The 16,257-nt window shown below is 49.0% G+C and overlaps 1 protein-coding gene across 4 annotated transcripts in view; it reads left to right on the top strand.

Moving 5' to 3' along the window:
• Positions 1 to 16,257, top strand: part of SEPTIN6 (septin 6) — a 65,171-nt gene that overhangs the window by 19,512 nt on the left and 29,402 nt on the right. For all 4 annotated transcript variants that reach the window (XM_034649929.1, XM_011229086.3, XM_034649928.1 and 1 more), the window contains exon 3: positions 4,335 to 4,530. In XM_034649929.1, coding sequence (XP_034505820.1) covers positions 4,335 to 4,530 — 196 coding nt within the window. The remainder of the gene's footprint in view (positions 1 to 4,334; positions 4,531 to 16,257) is intronic.

Below are 16,257 nucleotides of genomic sequence, written 5' to 3'. Positions count from 1 at the left end.
TTGCTTGCTGAAGGTGATCTTTTCTCTCGCAGGACTTTCGGTGGCCGTTCCTTCATGCTGACCGCCTGTGTGTAACTATCAGGTTTACTCCCGTAATGACTGTTCTCAAACGAGTCTGTTTGGGCAGAGACTATGTTCCCCCAAAGGATTTTCTTTTCTTTTCTCGTAGGGCATGTTAAGTGTAACAGAGACCTAAGACATTTTGATCACAGCATTTTTTATCCGGGTGCTGGGCTGCTGACCGTAGAGGTCCAAGCCCCAGCAGGGTGAGTACCCTCCAACCTGATGGAGGTGTGCGCCTGTGCGCACAGTACACGGTGGGATTGAGAGAGAGAAGGTTTATGAATCCAGAGCCTAATTCATATGTAAGGGTACCGATAAATGGCACCCACAGTTATTATTTTTAGAGGGCTAGGCACATGGGTGTGGGCATATCATGACTCCTCTCGAACAGATTTTCTATGTTGACAATAATTACTGAGGGGGGTGACGTTGCCCTCTCCCTCCCCAGCACCCCCACCCCCGACAAAAACCATAGGCTAATCGCTTCGCTCTGGAAATTGCAGAGATCCCTCGATCCTAGATCTAGCGCAGGAGGCCTCCGAGGAGCCCCGGGAGCCAGCAGGACAAACGTCCCGGGGCCTGTCGCTCTGCACGGCTGGGAAAGAGCTCCGGAGAGATGCTGCGCTCCGAATGTGCCAGCCACAGTAATGCCTGTGAGGAGCGCAGGGCGTCATAACGATAATATTTACTTTGAAGCTGCTCAGGATTCCAGGCTCAACTGGGCCGTGTTGAACTTGGAATAAGACGCACAGGAGAAGCAGATCTGCAAGAGGGTGGGGGGGCCGGCTCCATCGCACCCCTGTGGGCCAGGCTTCGGCAAGGTCAGGAGGGAGACGAGGGCAAGGTTAGAGAGCCAGCCATGACCTTGTCTCTGTCGATAGGCTCCCTGGAGTTCCTGGAGTGTTTCCTTTTGAACACCTCCTTGTTTGAACTCGGGAGGCGTCTCTCTTGGTGGCTTCCCACATTTCGGAGCTGGCAGAGACCTTGGCTTCAGGGACCGGGAGCTCCCTGTGGACAGGGATGGGGGCTGTCCTGTTCCCTGTTGTATCTTTAGTCCCTAAAATTGCACGTGGCTCCGACTAGAGGCCCTGCGAACATCTGTCAAAGGCCCAAGTGAGCCGACGTAGCAAGTGGGACACACTGGGGCGTACTGGTTATACACCTGGGCGCCAGGGTCTGACTCGATTCAGGGCCCGCTCTGCCACCGATTCCTTTGCGACCCTAGACCAGTTCCTTCCTCCACAGGTTACAGATGAGGAAGGTAAGGTGCAGAGAGACCGGGGAGTGCGGCAAATTCACCCAGCTGGCAAGTGGCTTGGCTGACCCTTCCATTACTGAAGGACAAATAATAGCACCTACCTCCTAGGTCTATTGTGGGGAACAGGGGAGCTACTGTCACAGCCGTGCCTGGCACATCGTAGCTCTTCCAGAAGCCATCGCTATTATTATGAGTCCAGCCTGTTCATTTTCTGAGGAAAGAGACCGGGGCCCAGCGAGGGGACCGCGTCTGGCTGGGCATCACCTGGCTGGGTCTCTGTGTCCGCCCTCCCCCTCCCCACCCCTGCTTGCAAGGACTTAATGACACAAGGTGCCAGAAGATTCGGACGTTAGCAGCAGATAAGGAAAAAGGCTGAGTAGAGAGGTCAACAGTGGATTATCCCAGGGAGTGTAGTTTGAAAAAGCATATTTCACATTACACATTTTAAATAGAAATGCTATTTAAAAAACCGGGTGTTTCCAGCATCTTTTCTCCATTAAACAAAGCGAGATGGAATCCTCTGGGCCGGTGGTGATGACCTGAAAAGGGTTAAGAAATCCTGCTGTCTGTCCGAGGAGGGAGAAGGGGAGAGAAATTGACCCCTGGGAACTCCCCAGGTTTCCTGCTACAATCTGCCAAGTCCCCACCTTCCTGCAGGGGTGTGGAGTCCTCAATGCTGGGTCCAGGGCAGCGTGGGAGGGGGCTGCGTCCTCCGCTCAGGCTGGGCCCGTGCCAACCATGAAGAGGGGCCCCTGCAGCCCGCAGGCTCCACACTGATGGCAGAGTGGGACGGGAGCCCTCTACGGCCACGGGACCAGCTCGCTTGCTTCTCTGCCCTCTTCTCATGTTGCATGTGTCACAATTCCCGGGACACCCGCGGGTTCTTTCCTTCCACTCATCATTGGGCATCTAATTTCCACAGCCCTTTGGTGTTGGCAGGCATTCTCGTGGTCATTTGGCCTGCCGCTCCTCCCTGCTGCCCTGCCCTGCCCTGCCTGGCCGGTCTGCATTCCTCCGGCCGGCAAACACAGCAGCCTGGCCCCAGGCCTCTGTGTGCACCTGGGCTAGGCCCTCTGGGGAGTACGGGAAGATGCCCCATCCCTGGTTCTCTGAGGATCCTGGGGATCAGGGGCTCAAGAGCCAGCTCTGGATGCTGGGGAGACAGGGCTCAGCACTCTAGGAGCTGCGGGGCGTCCAGCCAAGAGCTCACGGAAGGGGGGAGGTGGGGATGTCTGTGGAAGGTTCATCAGGCACACACAAAGATGGGCTCGAATGGTGCTGGAATCTCCGCTCCCAGAGGGAAGGTGAGTTAGGGGTGAGGGACCCACCCCCGTGTTCCCACCTCAGAGGGGCTGGTCCCCTGTGCAATTGAGCTGCACCCCCCCTTGGGCGGGGAGGGGGTGCTACATTCCGTTGCTTGGCCAAGTCTGTCACTTCCCACTGCAAAGGCCCCACCTCACCAAATTTTTCTTGAGACCCAAATACTTCCTGTTCCTTTAGGGAGGGGGAAAAGGGGGGGCCTCTTCTGGGAGAATCTTTGCTGCTAATAGGTATAGCAGACCTTGGCTGGAAACGTGATCTGTGTAAGGGACCATTTCCCTGCACCCTGGCAATCCGGCTAGTTCGTCAGACCTGGCCATGAAGCTGGGCTGGGGGGCTGGGGGGCTGGGGAGCCAGGCTGAGTTGAATGTTCTTCTTGTTCTCTTGCTCACCAATCTCAACACACACAGAAAGCTCTCATTGGAGACAGAGATTGGAAAAAGCACCTCCTGTTTTCGTTGCTCATTATTTGAGATAAAAGGCAGCAAGATGCAAAGCTAGACACACCCAGAGGGCAGAAGGGGAGGGGGCCATTTGCATTTACACGTTGTGCGTCCGTGTGCCTGAGAGCTGAAGAGCCAGGTGGTCTAGGTATTCAAAAGGCAATCTGGGGGTGATTAGCTACTGAATCCTTTATTCCTGGCATTCCTGAATCGCTTGGTGGGGGGCGGGGTGGAAGCCCAAATACGGTTTGGATCCCTGGAGATGACAAGCCTCTGTAGTGCCCAGCCCAGCTTGTGGCCTCCTGTCACTTTCCTGCCCAACTCCCAGGCCACCAATTCTCCTCCAATGCCTTCTTTCCCTGAAGAGACCCCTTGGCTCCTGGCAGTGGCTTGACCTCCCTCGGGTCTCCCAGGAATGACCTCCAAAAAACCTTCACCGGTCTCCACAGGCTTTCCCCCACTCCTCTCCCTGGTGTGAAAGTCAAGACTTGGAATTCCAATGGTTTAATTTATTAGTATCCCGCAGCCTGTTAGTTAAACAAACAAATGACTGGTTTGTTTGAAATTTAAGGAGAAGAAGAATCTGTGGCCTGCTAACTTCCCTCCCCATTAGCTAAAAATGGCCTACCCACTGGGAGACACATCCGGGCATGTGCAGAGCACAGTCTGGGCCTGGCGGGGAGGTGAGGTGGCGATGAAATGGAGAGGATATTTATTTGACAAGGGACCTCTGTCCCTTTCTTTTAAAATCGAAAACAGCCCTTTAATTTTTATTACAAAAGCTATGCATGTTCCACGTAGAAAACTTGGAAAATACACAGAAGCCTGAAGAGAGAAATGAACACCGCACATCACCCCCACCACGCAGTGCTAGCCCCCTGGGTAAGAGTATATTGTGTGTCCTTCGGGACTTTTTTCAGGCGTAACTGCTACCTCTCTAGCACTGCCTGCAACAGACGTTCTTTTTCTGACGATAAAAGCCATGCATCCTCAACCTTCAAATGACACAAAAATAGGAAGACTAAGAGGAAAATTACCCCAGTTCCACTACCCTGAGACGCTACTGTTGAGACGTTGATGCAGTTCCTTTCAGTCTCTCTCACTTACCTGAGCGCCCACAGTCTATCTAGTTTTACCCGCTCTTATTGCGTACGGGCTCCCACGCCAATGAACATACGTCCAAACCATGATGGGGGATGGCCGCACGGCCGTGGCGTGAACGGACCATAATTTCCTCTTTTGCTTTTCAGGAGAGACAGGTTTGGGCAAGTCTACCCTCATGGACACCCTGTTCAACACCAAGTTTGAGGGGGAGCCGGCCACCCACACACAGCCAGGTGTCCAGCTCCGGTCCAATACCTATGACCTCCAAGAGAGCAACGTGGGGCTGAAGCTGACCATTGTCAGCACGGTGGGCTTTGGGGACCAGATCAACAAGGAGGACAGGTAAGGAAGGCGATGGGGCCCGGAGGCTGGTGGGAGGCCACGGGGAGGAGCTCACCATGGGGTCCTGCCTGGACCTCCTCCCAAAATGGCGTGTGCAGGCCGCAGACACCTCAGGGTGCCGCCTCCGCCCAGGGTCCCAGTTCCCACCAACCATTCCACTCCACGCGCTCTCTTAAAGAAAGGCGTCTTTCCAGTGCACGTGGGTGAGGTCTCCGTTCCGTGTGGCAGACATGTATTGAGCTCCTTCCTGCCTTGTGCCAGGCGCTGCTATGCCCTGACAATCTAAAAAGGAATGACTTTGTCTCTGCCCTTGAGGCGCTCACCGGGGAGACGGGTTTTGAACAAATAAGCTCCATCGAGTGTGATGTGCTTCGGAAAGGACGGGGTACGAAGAGGTGAAGGACAAGTGACAACGAGCACCTAAAGGAGAGAACAGTCAGTTCCGTGTGGGGAGGTCAGGAGGCCTTCACAGAGGAAGTGCCTCCTGAGTGGGCCCTTGAGGGATGAACTCTTTTGCCGGCCAGACAAGGCAACGGAGGGAAGGGCAGTCCAGGCTGGGGGAACGCTTGTACAAAGGCAAAGAGGTATAGAAGGTGATGGCATATTCTAGGGATCTGTCGAGTGCAGAAGGGGATTGACTGCCCTGCCGAGGTCCTGTAACTAATTATTAGTCATAATGTTGTGCTGTCTTTCTGGAGGGCCCTTCTCATTGCATAAGCTTAAGGTCCCACAGTACCCGTGTCTGCCCCTGGGCTGCTGCTTGGCGTGAGTGAGGGGAAGGTAGGCGGAGATGAGCCTGAAGAGGGAAGCAGGAGTCAGAACAGGGGGGCATTTCTAGAATGTGCAGACACGGAGCCATTGAGAGGTTTTATGAAGTAGAATGAGATAGTCTCAGGGCGCCCGGGTGGCTCAGTCAGTTAAGCGTCTGCCTTCTGCTCAGGTCATGATCTCGGGGTCTGGCGATCAAGCCCCTCGTTGGGCTCCGGCTCCTTGCTCAGTGGGGAGTCTGCTTCTCCCTCTCCTTCTGCTCTTCTCCACCGCTTGTGCTCTCCTTCTCCCTCAAATAAGTAAATAAAATCTTTAAAAAAAAAAGAATGAGATAGTCTGATTGGCCTTGAAGTAGGTTCTTTGGAAGGTAGGGGGAGCAGGAAGCCCCATTAAGAGACTATTGGACCAGTTAGGTCAAGGCCAGAGGTAACACAGGTGCTGAGATGGGAAAGAGGAGGCAGGTTTGGTAAATATCGAGTAGGTAGAATCAACAGGACTCTAGACAGAGACTTGGTGTGGGGTTGTGAAGGCAAAAGAAGAATCTAGAAAGAGGCCCAGACTTCTGGCTTTGGAGAGTGGACAGACAAATGGTGGTGGCTTTCTGTAGGAAAATTCATATAAGAGAATCACGTTCTAAAAGAATCAGCTGTGTTTTGGACCTGTTGAGGTCGAGCTGTCCGTGGACTACCGAGACCCCTGACGACCTTCGGTGGCAGGCAGCCGAATACACAGGGGTTAGAGGTCGGCAGAGGGTCTGCGCTGGAAATAGCGATTTGGATTATCGAGGTATAGGTGCTATGTTCCAACTGCAGACCCATGTAAGATCACCCGGGTATCAGAGTGCAGGGTGGTGAACACGGGGCTACAGAAAAAAATCTTAGGATGTTAAGTCAGCAGATGGAGCAAATGACACATTCTGGAAAAAGAATGAACAGGAATATGCAGAGAGGTAGGAGGAGAGACTACAGGGGGTGGGGGTTGAGAATGGAGTGTGAGTGAGGGGTGGGGCGGCTCAGACACCGGGATGTGTTGAGGGCTGGGGTCAGGGAGGGGGTCAGGCACCATACGCATTTAACTAGACATCACGTGGTTATCACAATGCCCATCTCAGAAAAGGCCATTCATCATTTTAGACAGTGTCTGCCCATCCTTTGAGGATTCTCTTGCTTCTTAGCTGAACTGGATCCCCAATTCTCCTATTTCTCCCTTGAAGTTCCAACAGCCGTACTCATTTCCTGATAATGAATAAATACATTTAGCTTCTTAATGATTGAACTGAATTTTGTTTTTCATTTGAAATTCTAGACGGACACCTCTGCTTTTTATCACTTTGCGTATTATGCTAATTGTGTTTGGTTGAGAATAAATTGGACCCTGGGGAGAGGGGGTGGGTATTTGGGGTCATCTCAGCCGCAGACGGCTCAGGATCTTTTCAATTAATTTTCTCACATTTCTCGGCAACATACGTTTAACATATCTGACATTGGAAACGGCTTTGGTAATGACGGTTTGAGAGGACTGAGCTGACACGGCCCCTTAGAGCCTAACCTACTTCCATTCCTTTGGTAATATTGTTATTGTTTTTCCTGATTATAAACACGATGCATACTAATACAAAATCAAATAATACAAACTCAAGTAAGTAGAAATGAAAAGCCTCTCAGAAACTGGGCTGGAGAGCAGGGGTGGGGCAAGCCCCAGGGATTCGTAATAAAAAGCAGTGTTTTCTCCATACTGATGGGATCATTTGGGCATAGATACGTGTCAGTGCAGCCACACTGAGGCAGAGCGCCGGAATGCCAGCCTTCACCCACGGTGCGTGGTCTTCTAAGAAGAGCAGTGATTAAGGCCAGACCCTGGGGAAAGCCACTTGTTTAAAAGAGGCAGGAGCATGGGGCGCCTGCCTGGCTCTGTTGCTGAAGCATCTGCTTTGGCTCAGGTCTTGATCCCAGGGTCATGTTCCCCACCCCCCTTCTGCCTGACTCCCTGCTCATCAGGGAGCCTACCTCTCCCTCTCCCTCTCCCTCTTCCCCTCCATTTGCTTGTGCTCTTTCTCTCTCTCTCTCTCTGTCAAATAAATGGATACAATCTTTAAAAAAAAAAGGTGCTGGAGCAAAAGAAACTCAAGAGGGAGACTGAGGACAGGCTGGAAAGAGATGTGATTGGGAACTTAGGCTTTGGTCTCAGACCGACCTGGGTTCAGATTGCATCTTGCCACTGATTAGCCCAGCAATGTGGGACAAGGGTTTTGTGCCGCTCTCAGCCTATTGATAACTAACATTGTGGCTGGTCCGACCCTTGAGGTCCTTAGGATTGCAAGATGCTCTCAGCAGTAAACATCAGGGAACTTGGAGACCAGAAAGGTTTATTATTCACAGGTCCTGGAAAGCACATGGCACAGCTGGGACTACACAGTGAGGTCACAGGGTAGAGAGAGAGCGGGCATAAGTCTGGGGTTCTGCTTTTTTTGAGATGGAGGGTTTAGGTCTAGGATTTGGTAGGCTTGCTCTAGATGGGAGAATTTATGTATTTATTTATTGGTTTTTATTTATTCACTTGAGAGAGACAGAGCTCATGAGCGAGAGAGCACACAAGCCGGGGGAGGGGGAGGGTAGAGGGAGAGGGAGAAGCAGACTCCCCACTGAGCAGGGAGCCTGACATGGTGCTCCATCCCGGGATCCCAGGATCATGACCTGAGCCAAAGGCAGATGCCCAACCGACTGAGCCACCCAGGCACCCCTAGATGGGTGAATTTAAAACATAAGAAGGAAAATTTAAAACAGTGGAAGAGAAAAAACATGTGGCCCAAACAGTCCCTTAGGGAAGTCAACCAAGATTTCATTTTTTTTTAAGATTTTATTTATTTATGTGACAGAGAGACAGCCAGCGAGAGAGGGAACACAAGCAGGGGGAGTGGGAGAGGAAGAAGCAGGCTCATAGCGGAGGAGCCTGATGTGGGGCTCGATCCCAGAACGCCGGGATCATGCCCTGAGCCGAAAGCAGATGCTTAACGACTGCACCACCCAGGCGCCCCCAACCAAGATTTCTGAAACAAAGGAGCCCCTCGGGGGCGGTGGGAGGATGGAAGGCTGACTCTTTACCTTTAGGTGGCTGGCAGTGTGTTTATTCGAGATAGTCAGTTGTCTTTGAAGTGGATGCCTCGGCCATCAAACTTAAATCAGTCACTTGCATGGCAAAAAAGGAAAACCAACTCTCAGAACTTGCACTGTAAGACACTTAAATTCTCTATGGCTCAGTTTTCTCACCTATAAAGTGGCGATGATTGTAATACTAATATCTACCCTAGAGGGTTGTGGTGAGGCATACTTGACATTCCTGGTATATGAAATGCTTCAACAGTGCCGGGCACAGGGGCGCCTGGGTGGCTCAGTCGGTGAAGCGTCTGCTTTCAGCTCAGGTCATGATCCCAGGGTCCTGGGATCGGCCCCACGTCAGGCTCCTCGCTCCACAGGGAGCTTGCTTCTCCCTCTCCCTCTGCTGCTCCCCACCACTCGTGCTCTCTCTCTCTCAAATAAATAAATTCTTNTTCTTTTTTTTTTTTTTTAAAGATTTTATTTATTTATTCGACAGAGATAGAGACAGCCAGTGAGAGAGGGAACACAAGCAGGGGGAGTGGGAGAGGAAGAAGCAGGCTCATAGCCCAGGAGCCTGATATGGGGCTCGATCCCATAACGCCAGGATCACGCCCTGAGCCTAAGGCAGACGCTTAACCGCTTTGCCACCCAGGCGCCCCTCAAATAAATAAATTCTTAAAAAAAAAAACACTGCCTGGCACAGAGTAACTAACGAACAGAAGATACTGTTATGATGATGACTTTTACTGGTAGAAGAGTCGAGGGAGAGTTGTGCTGTGTAGCATAACGGAGGCAATGATAAATGGACCTGAAAAGTATCCGTTGGGTGTGGCTACATGAAGGTCATGAATACACCAAGGAATAATAATTCCAGGGAAGTTGTGGGTGGAAGCTAACTTGCCATGAGTGAATGGAAGGTAAGTAAGTAAAGGCATCAGAATAACAAAAAGAGCAACAGGACAGAGAAGTGAGACCAAGTTCAAGTTCATGTTTACACGGGAATTTGGCATATGTAAGTCAGCAGGGAAAGAATGGACTGTTCAAGAAAATGTGCTGGGAAAATAGGCCATCCATTAGAAAAAAATAAAATGAGACCGTCCCACACAAACACTAGTCACAAAAATAGATTCCAGATGGATTAAAAACAAATACTAAAAATATAAGGAGAAAATATAAGAGAATGTTTTTATAGCTTTAGGGGTAGAGAAGGTTTTTCTAATCATGACACAAAAATCCCAAAGCCATATAAGAAAAGATCGACAGATTTAAACTCATTAAAATAAAAAGAAAACCTTTTGCAAACTGAAAGATGCTCTAGACAAAAGTAAAGACAAACTACAAATAGAAGATATTTGCAACCTATATTACAGACAAAGGATTTTTCTAAATTGTAAAGAGACCTTCTACAGTGCAATGAGAAATAAGCATGTAATTGACAGAAGGGGGGGGGAATAGAAACTGACAAATAACATACCAACAGAATGTCACCAGTGATTAGGGAAGTGCAAAAGGAAAAATGGAATACTTTTTATCCATCAGATTGCAAAAATAAAAGATAAAAGTACAGTGGCCGCTAACATCGGCTAATTTCATTCATGTTTCTGGCAATGTAAATGGGTACAGATGTTTTAGAGGGCAGATCTGGTGGGACCTATTAAAATCCTTAATGTGAACACCTTATGACCCAGCAGTTCGACTTTTAGGAATACAGCCGAGAGAAACAATTGCACACATTCATGAAAAACATACAGAAAGGATGTTCACTGCAACACTGGATATGGAATAAAAAAATTCTTAAAACAGCTGAAATTTCCACCAATAGAGCAACAAAATGAGCTATGGTGCAACCGTACCATGCAATAAATACATTTGGCAGTTTAAAAGAATGCAGATCTGTGTGCACTCACATGGGTGTGTTATTAAGTGAAAAGAAGGGGGCGCCTGGGTGGCACAGCGGTTAAGCGCCTACCTTTGGCTCAGGGCGTGATCCCGGCGTTATGGGATCGAGCCCCACATCAGGCTCCTCTGCTGTGAGCCTGCTTCTTCCTCTCCCACTCCCCCTGCTTGTGTTCCCTCTCTCGCATCTGTCTCTCTCTCTGTCAAATAAATAAATAAAATCTTTAAAAAAAAAAAAAGAAAAGAAGGGTTGCAGAATGATACACAGATCATGATGCCATTTGCATAAATCCACCCTTCCCAATGAAACACCAAACACCCCTCCATATAAATGCATAGAAAAAGACCTTCAAGGTGAACCAACAAACTGAAAATAGTAGTTACCTCTGAGGAGGGGAGCATAAGTACATGTATGGGTCATGCAATTAAGAATAAATTTTAAAAAAGAATGAAGTCTTAAAAAAGGAAGCAGATAAAGTGGGTGTAGACCGCTCATTTAAAAAGCTTTCCTGAACTGGGAAAAAGAGATAAGGTAGTGTGTAGAGGGAGGCAAAGATGTCAGGAGCAACTTTTTTTTTTTAAGTTTTTTAATTTTTTGTAGTAATCTCTACACCCAATGTGGGGCTCAAGCTCATGACCCCGAGATCAAGAGTCGCATGCTCTTTGGACTGAGCCAGCTAGGCCCCCCCCCAGGGGTGATGTTTTTGAGGTTGAGAGAGAGCATGAGGGCTTGAACAGGAGCAAAAGCTTCTAGGACAGAGAGGAGGAGGAGGTATAAGAGAAAGAATCCACGACATCCAGTAGCCGAATTGGTGTGAGGGATCTAGTTCAGTTGATAACATTATACTAAATGTCAACTTTGTGCCTGATACAGTGTGAGGTGCCAGGAATACTAATAAATAAGGGAGTTGTAGTTTAATGGAAGGGACTAATACGGAGCATACAAATTCTACGTCATGTAGTGAGTACCATAACAAAGGCACATGGAGAGAACGGTGGGGAAAAGAAAACGTAGCAATTGGCAGAGCCCGGTGGGAGTGTAAGGTGGAAACGAGGTGGTCAGGAATGACTGAGCTAAGTCTTGAAATCTTGTAGGATGCGCACAAGTTAACCGGCATACTGTGGGTATTCAGTACCTATTTGTTGAATGAATGAAATATACGTTGATGGCAAAAATAAAATTTAAAAAATACCTCTAAGGTTTATATCTTTCAAGACCAAACATATTCATTGAATTTGTTAATGAGGATGCCGATGAGAGTGAATGAGAATGAATGAATGAATGAATGAATGGATTATTTTTTTCCAAAATATCTCCATTTATCCATTAAATATTTATTGAACTTCTATTATATGCCAGGCCCTGTGGTAGGTGCAGAAGACAAACTCTATTCCTAAGGGAAGAAAAGACCTAGGGCAGTGGTTGGGGAGAATGCATGGTTGAGGGGAATTGAGTTGAGGAAGGATCTTTCTCTTGAGATGAGGGAAGACTTCAGCATGTTTATAGGTTGAGGAAGAGTCATAGAGGGCGGGGAGCTGATAGATGAAGCAAGATTCTCAAAGAGCCTGAAAGGAATGAGAGCGAGTTCACAAAGGGTGATGATAGAAGGAGGTTGGGAAGGGCTGATTGAGTTTTAGAGAGGAGGGAGTGAGGCAGGAAGTTGAACCGGTGTGAGGCTAGTGGCCCCAGTTTTGTTGGTAATGTAGGAGGTAAGACCATTTCATGAGAGTGAAGATATCACGAGTAAGTTTTGGAGCTTGAGGAAAGTAGTGAAAGTTTGGAATGGTCAATGAAGGCAATGGGAAGTCAGCCAGTCAAGGTCAAGTAAGGGGATTGTCCTGCTCTATCTGAGGTTGGAGGCCATGGTTTTGGGTGCCAAGACTTTTGTGATGGCCTCTAGCTAACTTCAACAGCAGCGATGTGGGGAGCAGAGGGCAGACCCTGAAATGTATTCATCACACAATTTGCTGGGCCTGGAGGGTGGAAGGCAGGGGCGTGGTGGAGATGAAGGTGTTGATAAAAGAGTGGTTCAGGTAATCAGTTTTGGGGTTCAGCTGGGCCAGAGAAGGGGATGAGGCCAGTGAGGGGCTGATAGCCTTTGAGACAATAGAGAGGTCAAGGTACCCGAGGGTTCTGTGAGGTGAAAGGTCAGGTTTAGGAGGATCCAATGTGTAAGAGGGTTGGAAAGATGAGAGGTTGTGGCCAGAGAGTGGGGAGTTAGAGAGAGGATGTGTTGGGGGGAAGCTGATCGGGCCAATGGCAAGGTGTGTCCGTGGCTGAAGTAGAGGAAGCCCGAAGGTTGTGGAGTGTAGACAATCAGGGAATAAAGAGGCTGAAGGTTGATGGGTTGTCTGCGAGCACACTGCCATCACCCAGAATGGAGAGAGAGACCGCGTGGGTCAGGTGCCACCAGAAGACGATGGAATACGTCTCAAATGAAGAAAAGGTTTTACACTGAGGTAGAGGAGGAATGATCTAGAAGTGGCAGTGGGGAGCTACACGAGTGCCCACTCCACTGACCCCAAGGTGCACAGGTTGTGGGAGAATGAGTAGCCTACTCCGGAGAGGGCTGCTGGGTAATGATGTCCTCAGGGTTGTGGTATCCTTGTGGGGGAGCAGGGGGAGGGATTAGGTTTCCATTAGGGCAAGAGGTAGGCAAGTTCTGTGGAAAGGAAGATTGTGACAGAGGCCAGTGCTGCTTAAACTTTCATGTTGCCTACAAGCCCCCGAGGCTCTTGAGAAGACGGTGACTCCGATCTTGTAGGTCTAGGTTGAGGACCGGGGATTCTGCATTTCCAACAAACCCACACGTTTGGCTTTGTTCCTGTAGACCTGACCTTGTGCCTCCTTGGTTTTGCTGGCCGAGATGCTGTTGCTCAAACACGGTGTCTGTGACCAGGCCTTGTGAGTTTCCAGCGGGAGGAGGGGTGCTCGGATGGCTGTGGCTGCACAGAGGACCGACTGTGGGAGAGGGAGGAGACTGGGATGACCTGGAGGTGTCTAGGAAGCGTGAGTGGAGGGTGGTGACCACTGCAGCCGTGGGAATGAGCGAGAGCACCCAGGGATAATGCGTGGGCATTGTGTAGAATGACGGCAAAAGATGGGTCCGGGATGGAACCTTCAAGACAGGCCAAGATTTAGGGTGAGTGAGAAAGAAGAGTTTTAGACGCAGGAGATACTGGCGGCAGTGAAGCCAGAGGGCAGTGTTTCAAGAAGGGACTGGTCGACAGTGTCCAGAAAGATGACAATTGAAAAGTGCTCGCTGAGAGGTATAATCATTAGTTTTTTAATGTGACTGTTTAAGAAACCCAAGGTAGGGGCGCCTGGGTGGCACAACAGTTAAGCGTCTGCCTTCGGCTCAGGGCGTGATCCCGGCATTATGGGATCGAGCCCCACATTGGGCTCCTCTGCTGGAAGCCTGCTTCTTCCTCTCCCACTCCCCCTGCTTGTGTTCTCTCTCGCTGGCTGTCTCTATCTCTGTCAAATAAATAAATAAAATCTTTAAAAAAAAAAAAAAAGAAAAGAAACCCAAGGTAATCAATCATCTGGAAAACAATTCTAATGAATACCAGTTCAGTTAGGTGGCCAGTTTCAAAAGAGACACGAAGAAAACCATGGACTTCTTATCAACCGACAATAACTAGCTAGAAAACATTATGGAACAGAAGACCCCGTTCACAGTAAAAACCCCTTACTCTATCCTGCCCACAGACCCTATGTGATCTGTCCCCTGCTCCCTCGCTTACTTCATCTTTTACTGTTCTTGGTCCCCCCCGCTTTTTAAAGTAGACTCCACACCCAGCCTGGGGCCCAGTGTGGGGCTTGAACTCACGACCCTGAGATCAAGACCTGAGCTGAGGTCAAGAGTCGAATGCTTAACCGACTGAGCCACCCAGGTGCCCCTGTTCTTATTTTTAAAAGGGTGAAATTCACACAACATAAAATGGACTATTTTAAAGTGAACAACTTAGTGGCATTTAATACATTCACAATGTGGTGCGACCGTCCCCTCTGCCTCGTTCCAAACATTGTCATCGCCCCCAAAGGAAACACTGAGCACTAACTCCCCACTCCCCTCGTTCCCCAGGAACCACTATTCTCTTTTCTTTCTCTGTGACTCTGACTCTTCTGGGCACCTCCTGTACGTGGAATCATACAGTATTTGTCCTTTTGTGTCTGGTTTCTTTCACTTGAACGGTGTTTTCAAGGTTCATCCCTGGGGTAGCATGCATGAGACTTGGCCTCCTTTTAGAGACTGCGTAATAGTCCATTGTCTGGATCTCCTACATTGTGTTGAGCCAGTCGTCGCTTGATGGCCACTGGGCTGTTTTCACCTTTGAGCAATTGTGAATAGTTCTTTCCTGCACTAGGTCCCAGCAACCTTGCCTTCTTCCTATTGCAAACCTCCTCAAGCTCATTTCTCCCTCTGGACTGTTACCTTTCTTATTCCTCTCTGGAATGCTCTTCTCCTAGATTCTGCCATGGCTCTCTTATTCCTGACTGTGCAGCTTAAAGGTCACGTTGTCAGGGAAGCCTTCCTGGTCACTTTTTATCACCATTATTGACAGGAATAAGAAGTAGTGTCCAGACCAGAAATTGGTTTTTTAAAATATTTTTTAAAAAGATTTTTATTTATTTGTTTGAGAGAGAGCATGGGCAGGGGGAAGGGAGAAGTGGGCTCCCCACTGAGCAGAGAGACCGTCCATCCATGGTGGGGCTCGATCCCAGGACCCTGAGATCATGACCTGAGCCGAAGGCAGATGGTTAACCGACTGAGCCACCCAGGTGCCCCAGACCAAGAACTGTTTTGTGCCTTTGGCCTCCTTAACAATCCATTGAGGCCTATGGACTCATTCTTCAAATAACGGTTTTAAATGCCTAAAATACGCCCATTATACTAGAAATACAGTTCCCAAAATATTTTCAAATTGTGATTTGTCAAAAGGACAAATACTGTATGATTCCACTTCCAGAAGGACATAAATCCCTGTCCTTTATTAGTTCCTGAAGTAATATCTACATGCAGCCCTAATAACTATCATAATTTAGAAGGTGTGTAAGTATAAATGCTATTTTGAGATATTTGCAACAACTGTAATAGGAAGCAAAAATATCGGTGATTTCTATTGACTGTGAAATCACAGGTACTGCTAAAATTACTGTAGATTGTCACCTACATTTGTACCTGAAGAAACTGTTTCCTAAGCTTCAGTGAGAGCTCAGTGAAAACAATGTGGTTCTTTCCTATCCAAGTTCATGGTTCCTGCGAATTCTCCCCATAGACCCCTTGGAAGTCTGTGGAGCCCAGGTTAAGAGCTCCTGCCCTAAATTGTGAAAGACAAACAGTAGTGACAAGGAGGGGTGGATTATGTTGGAGCTGGATTTTTTTTAAGACTTTATTTATTTGAGAGAGAGAGTGTGTGCGTGCATGCACGCATGAGCAGGGGGAGGCAGAGGGAGAGGGAGAGAATCTCAAGCAGACTCCCTGCTGAGTGTGGAGCCCTTCGCAGGGCTCAATCTCACGATCCTGAGATCACGACCTGAGCTGAAACCAAGGGTCAAATGCTCAACAGACTGAGCCACCCAGGCGCCCCGTAGAGCTGAGTTTTTGTAGCAGATGGAAGAGATTGTAGGAGGCCAGGGTATAATGCGCCAGAAGAAAGCTGCCTTCTCCACCCCTCCATGGAACTTGGGTGCGAGAGATGTAGAAATTTCCAGCTGAGAAGGTATATAAGGGAAGCCCTGTCTTCGAAGGGGAGTCAGGTATCACCCAGGACAAGGAAACATTTGTGCAGAGACCGCCTGTGGGAGTAAGGGGTTTGGTTCCTCATGGACGGGGTGGGGGGTGGTGAGCACAACAGAGTGGTGTGGAATCCTGACTATATTCCAGATAACCACGCTGGACACCGAGGATAAACAGATGAGTAAGACGAAGATGAATCACCCATTATGACCAGTCTAAACCCA

Source organism: Ailuropoda melanoleuca, chromosome X (genome assembly GCF_002007445.2).
Source record: "Ailuropoda melanoleuca isolate Jingjing chromosome X, ASM200744v2, whole genome shotgun sequence".
Lineage (NCBI taxonomy): Eukaryota > Metazoa > Chordata > Mammalia > Carnivora > Ursidae > Ailuropoda > Ailuropoda melanoleuca.
This window is presented reverse-complemented; position numbering and strand designations above follow the sequence as displayed.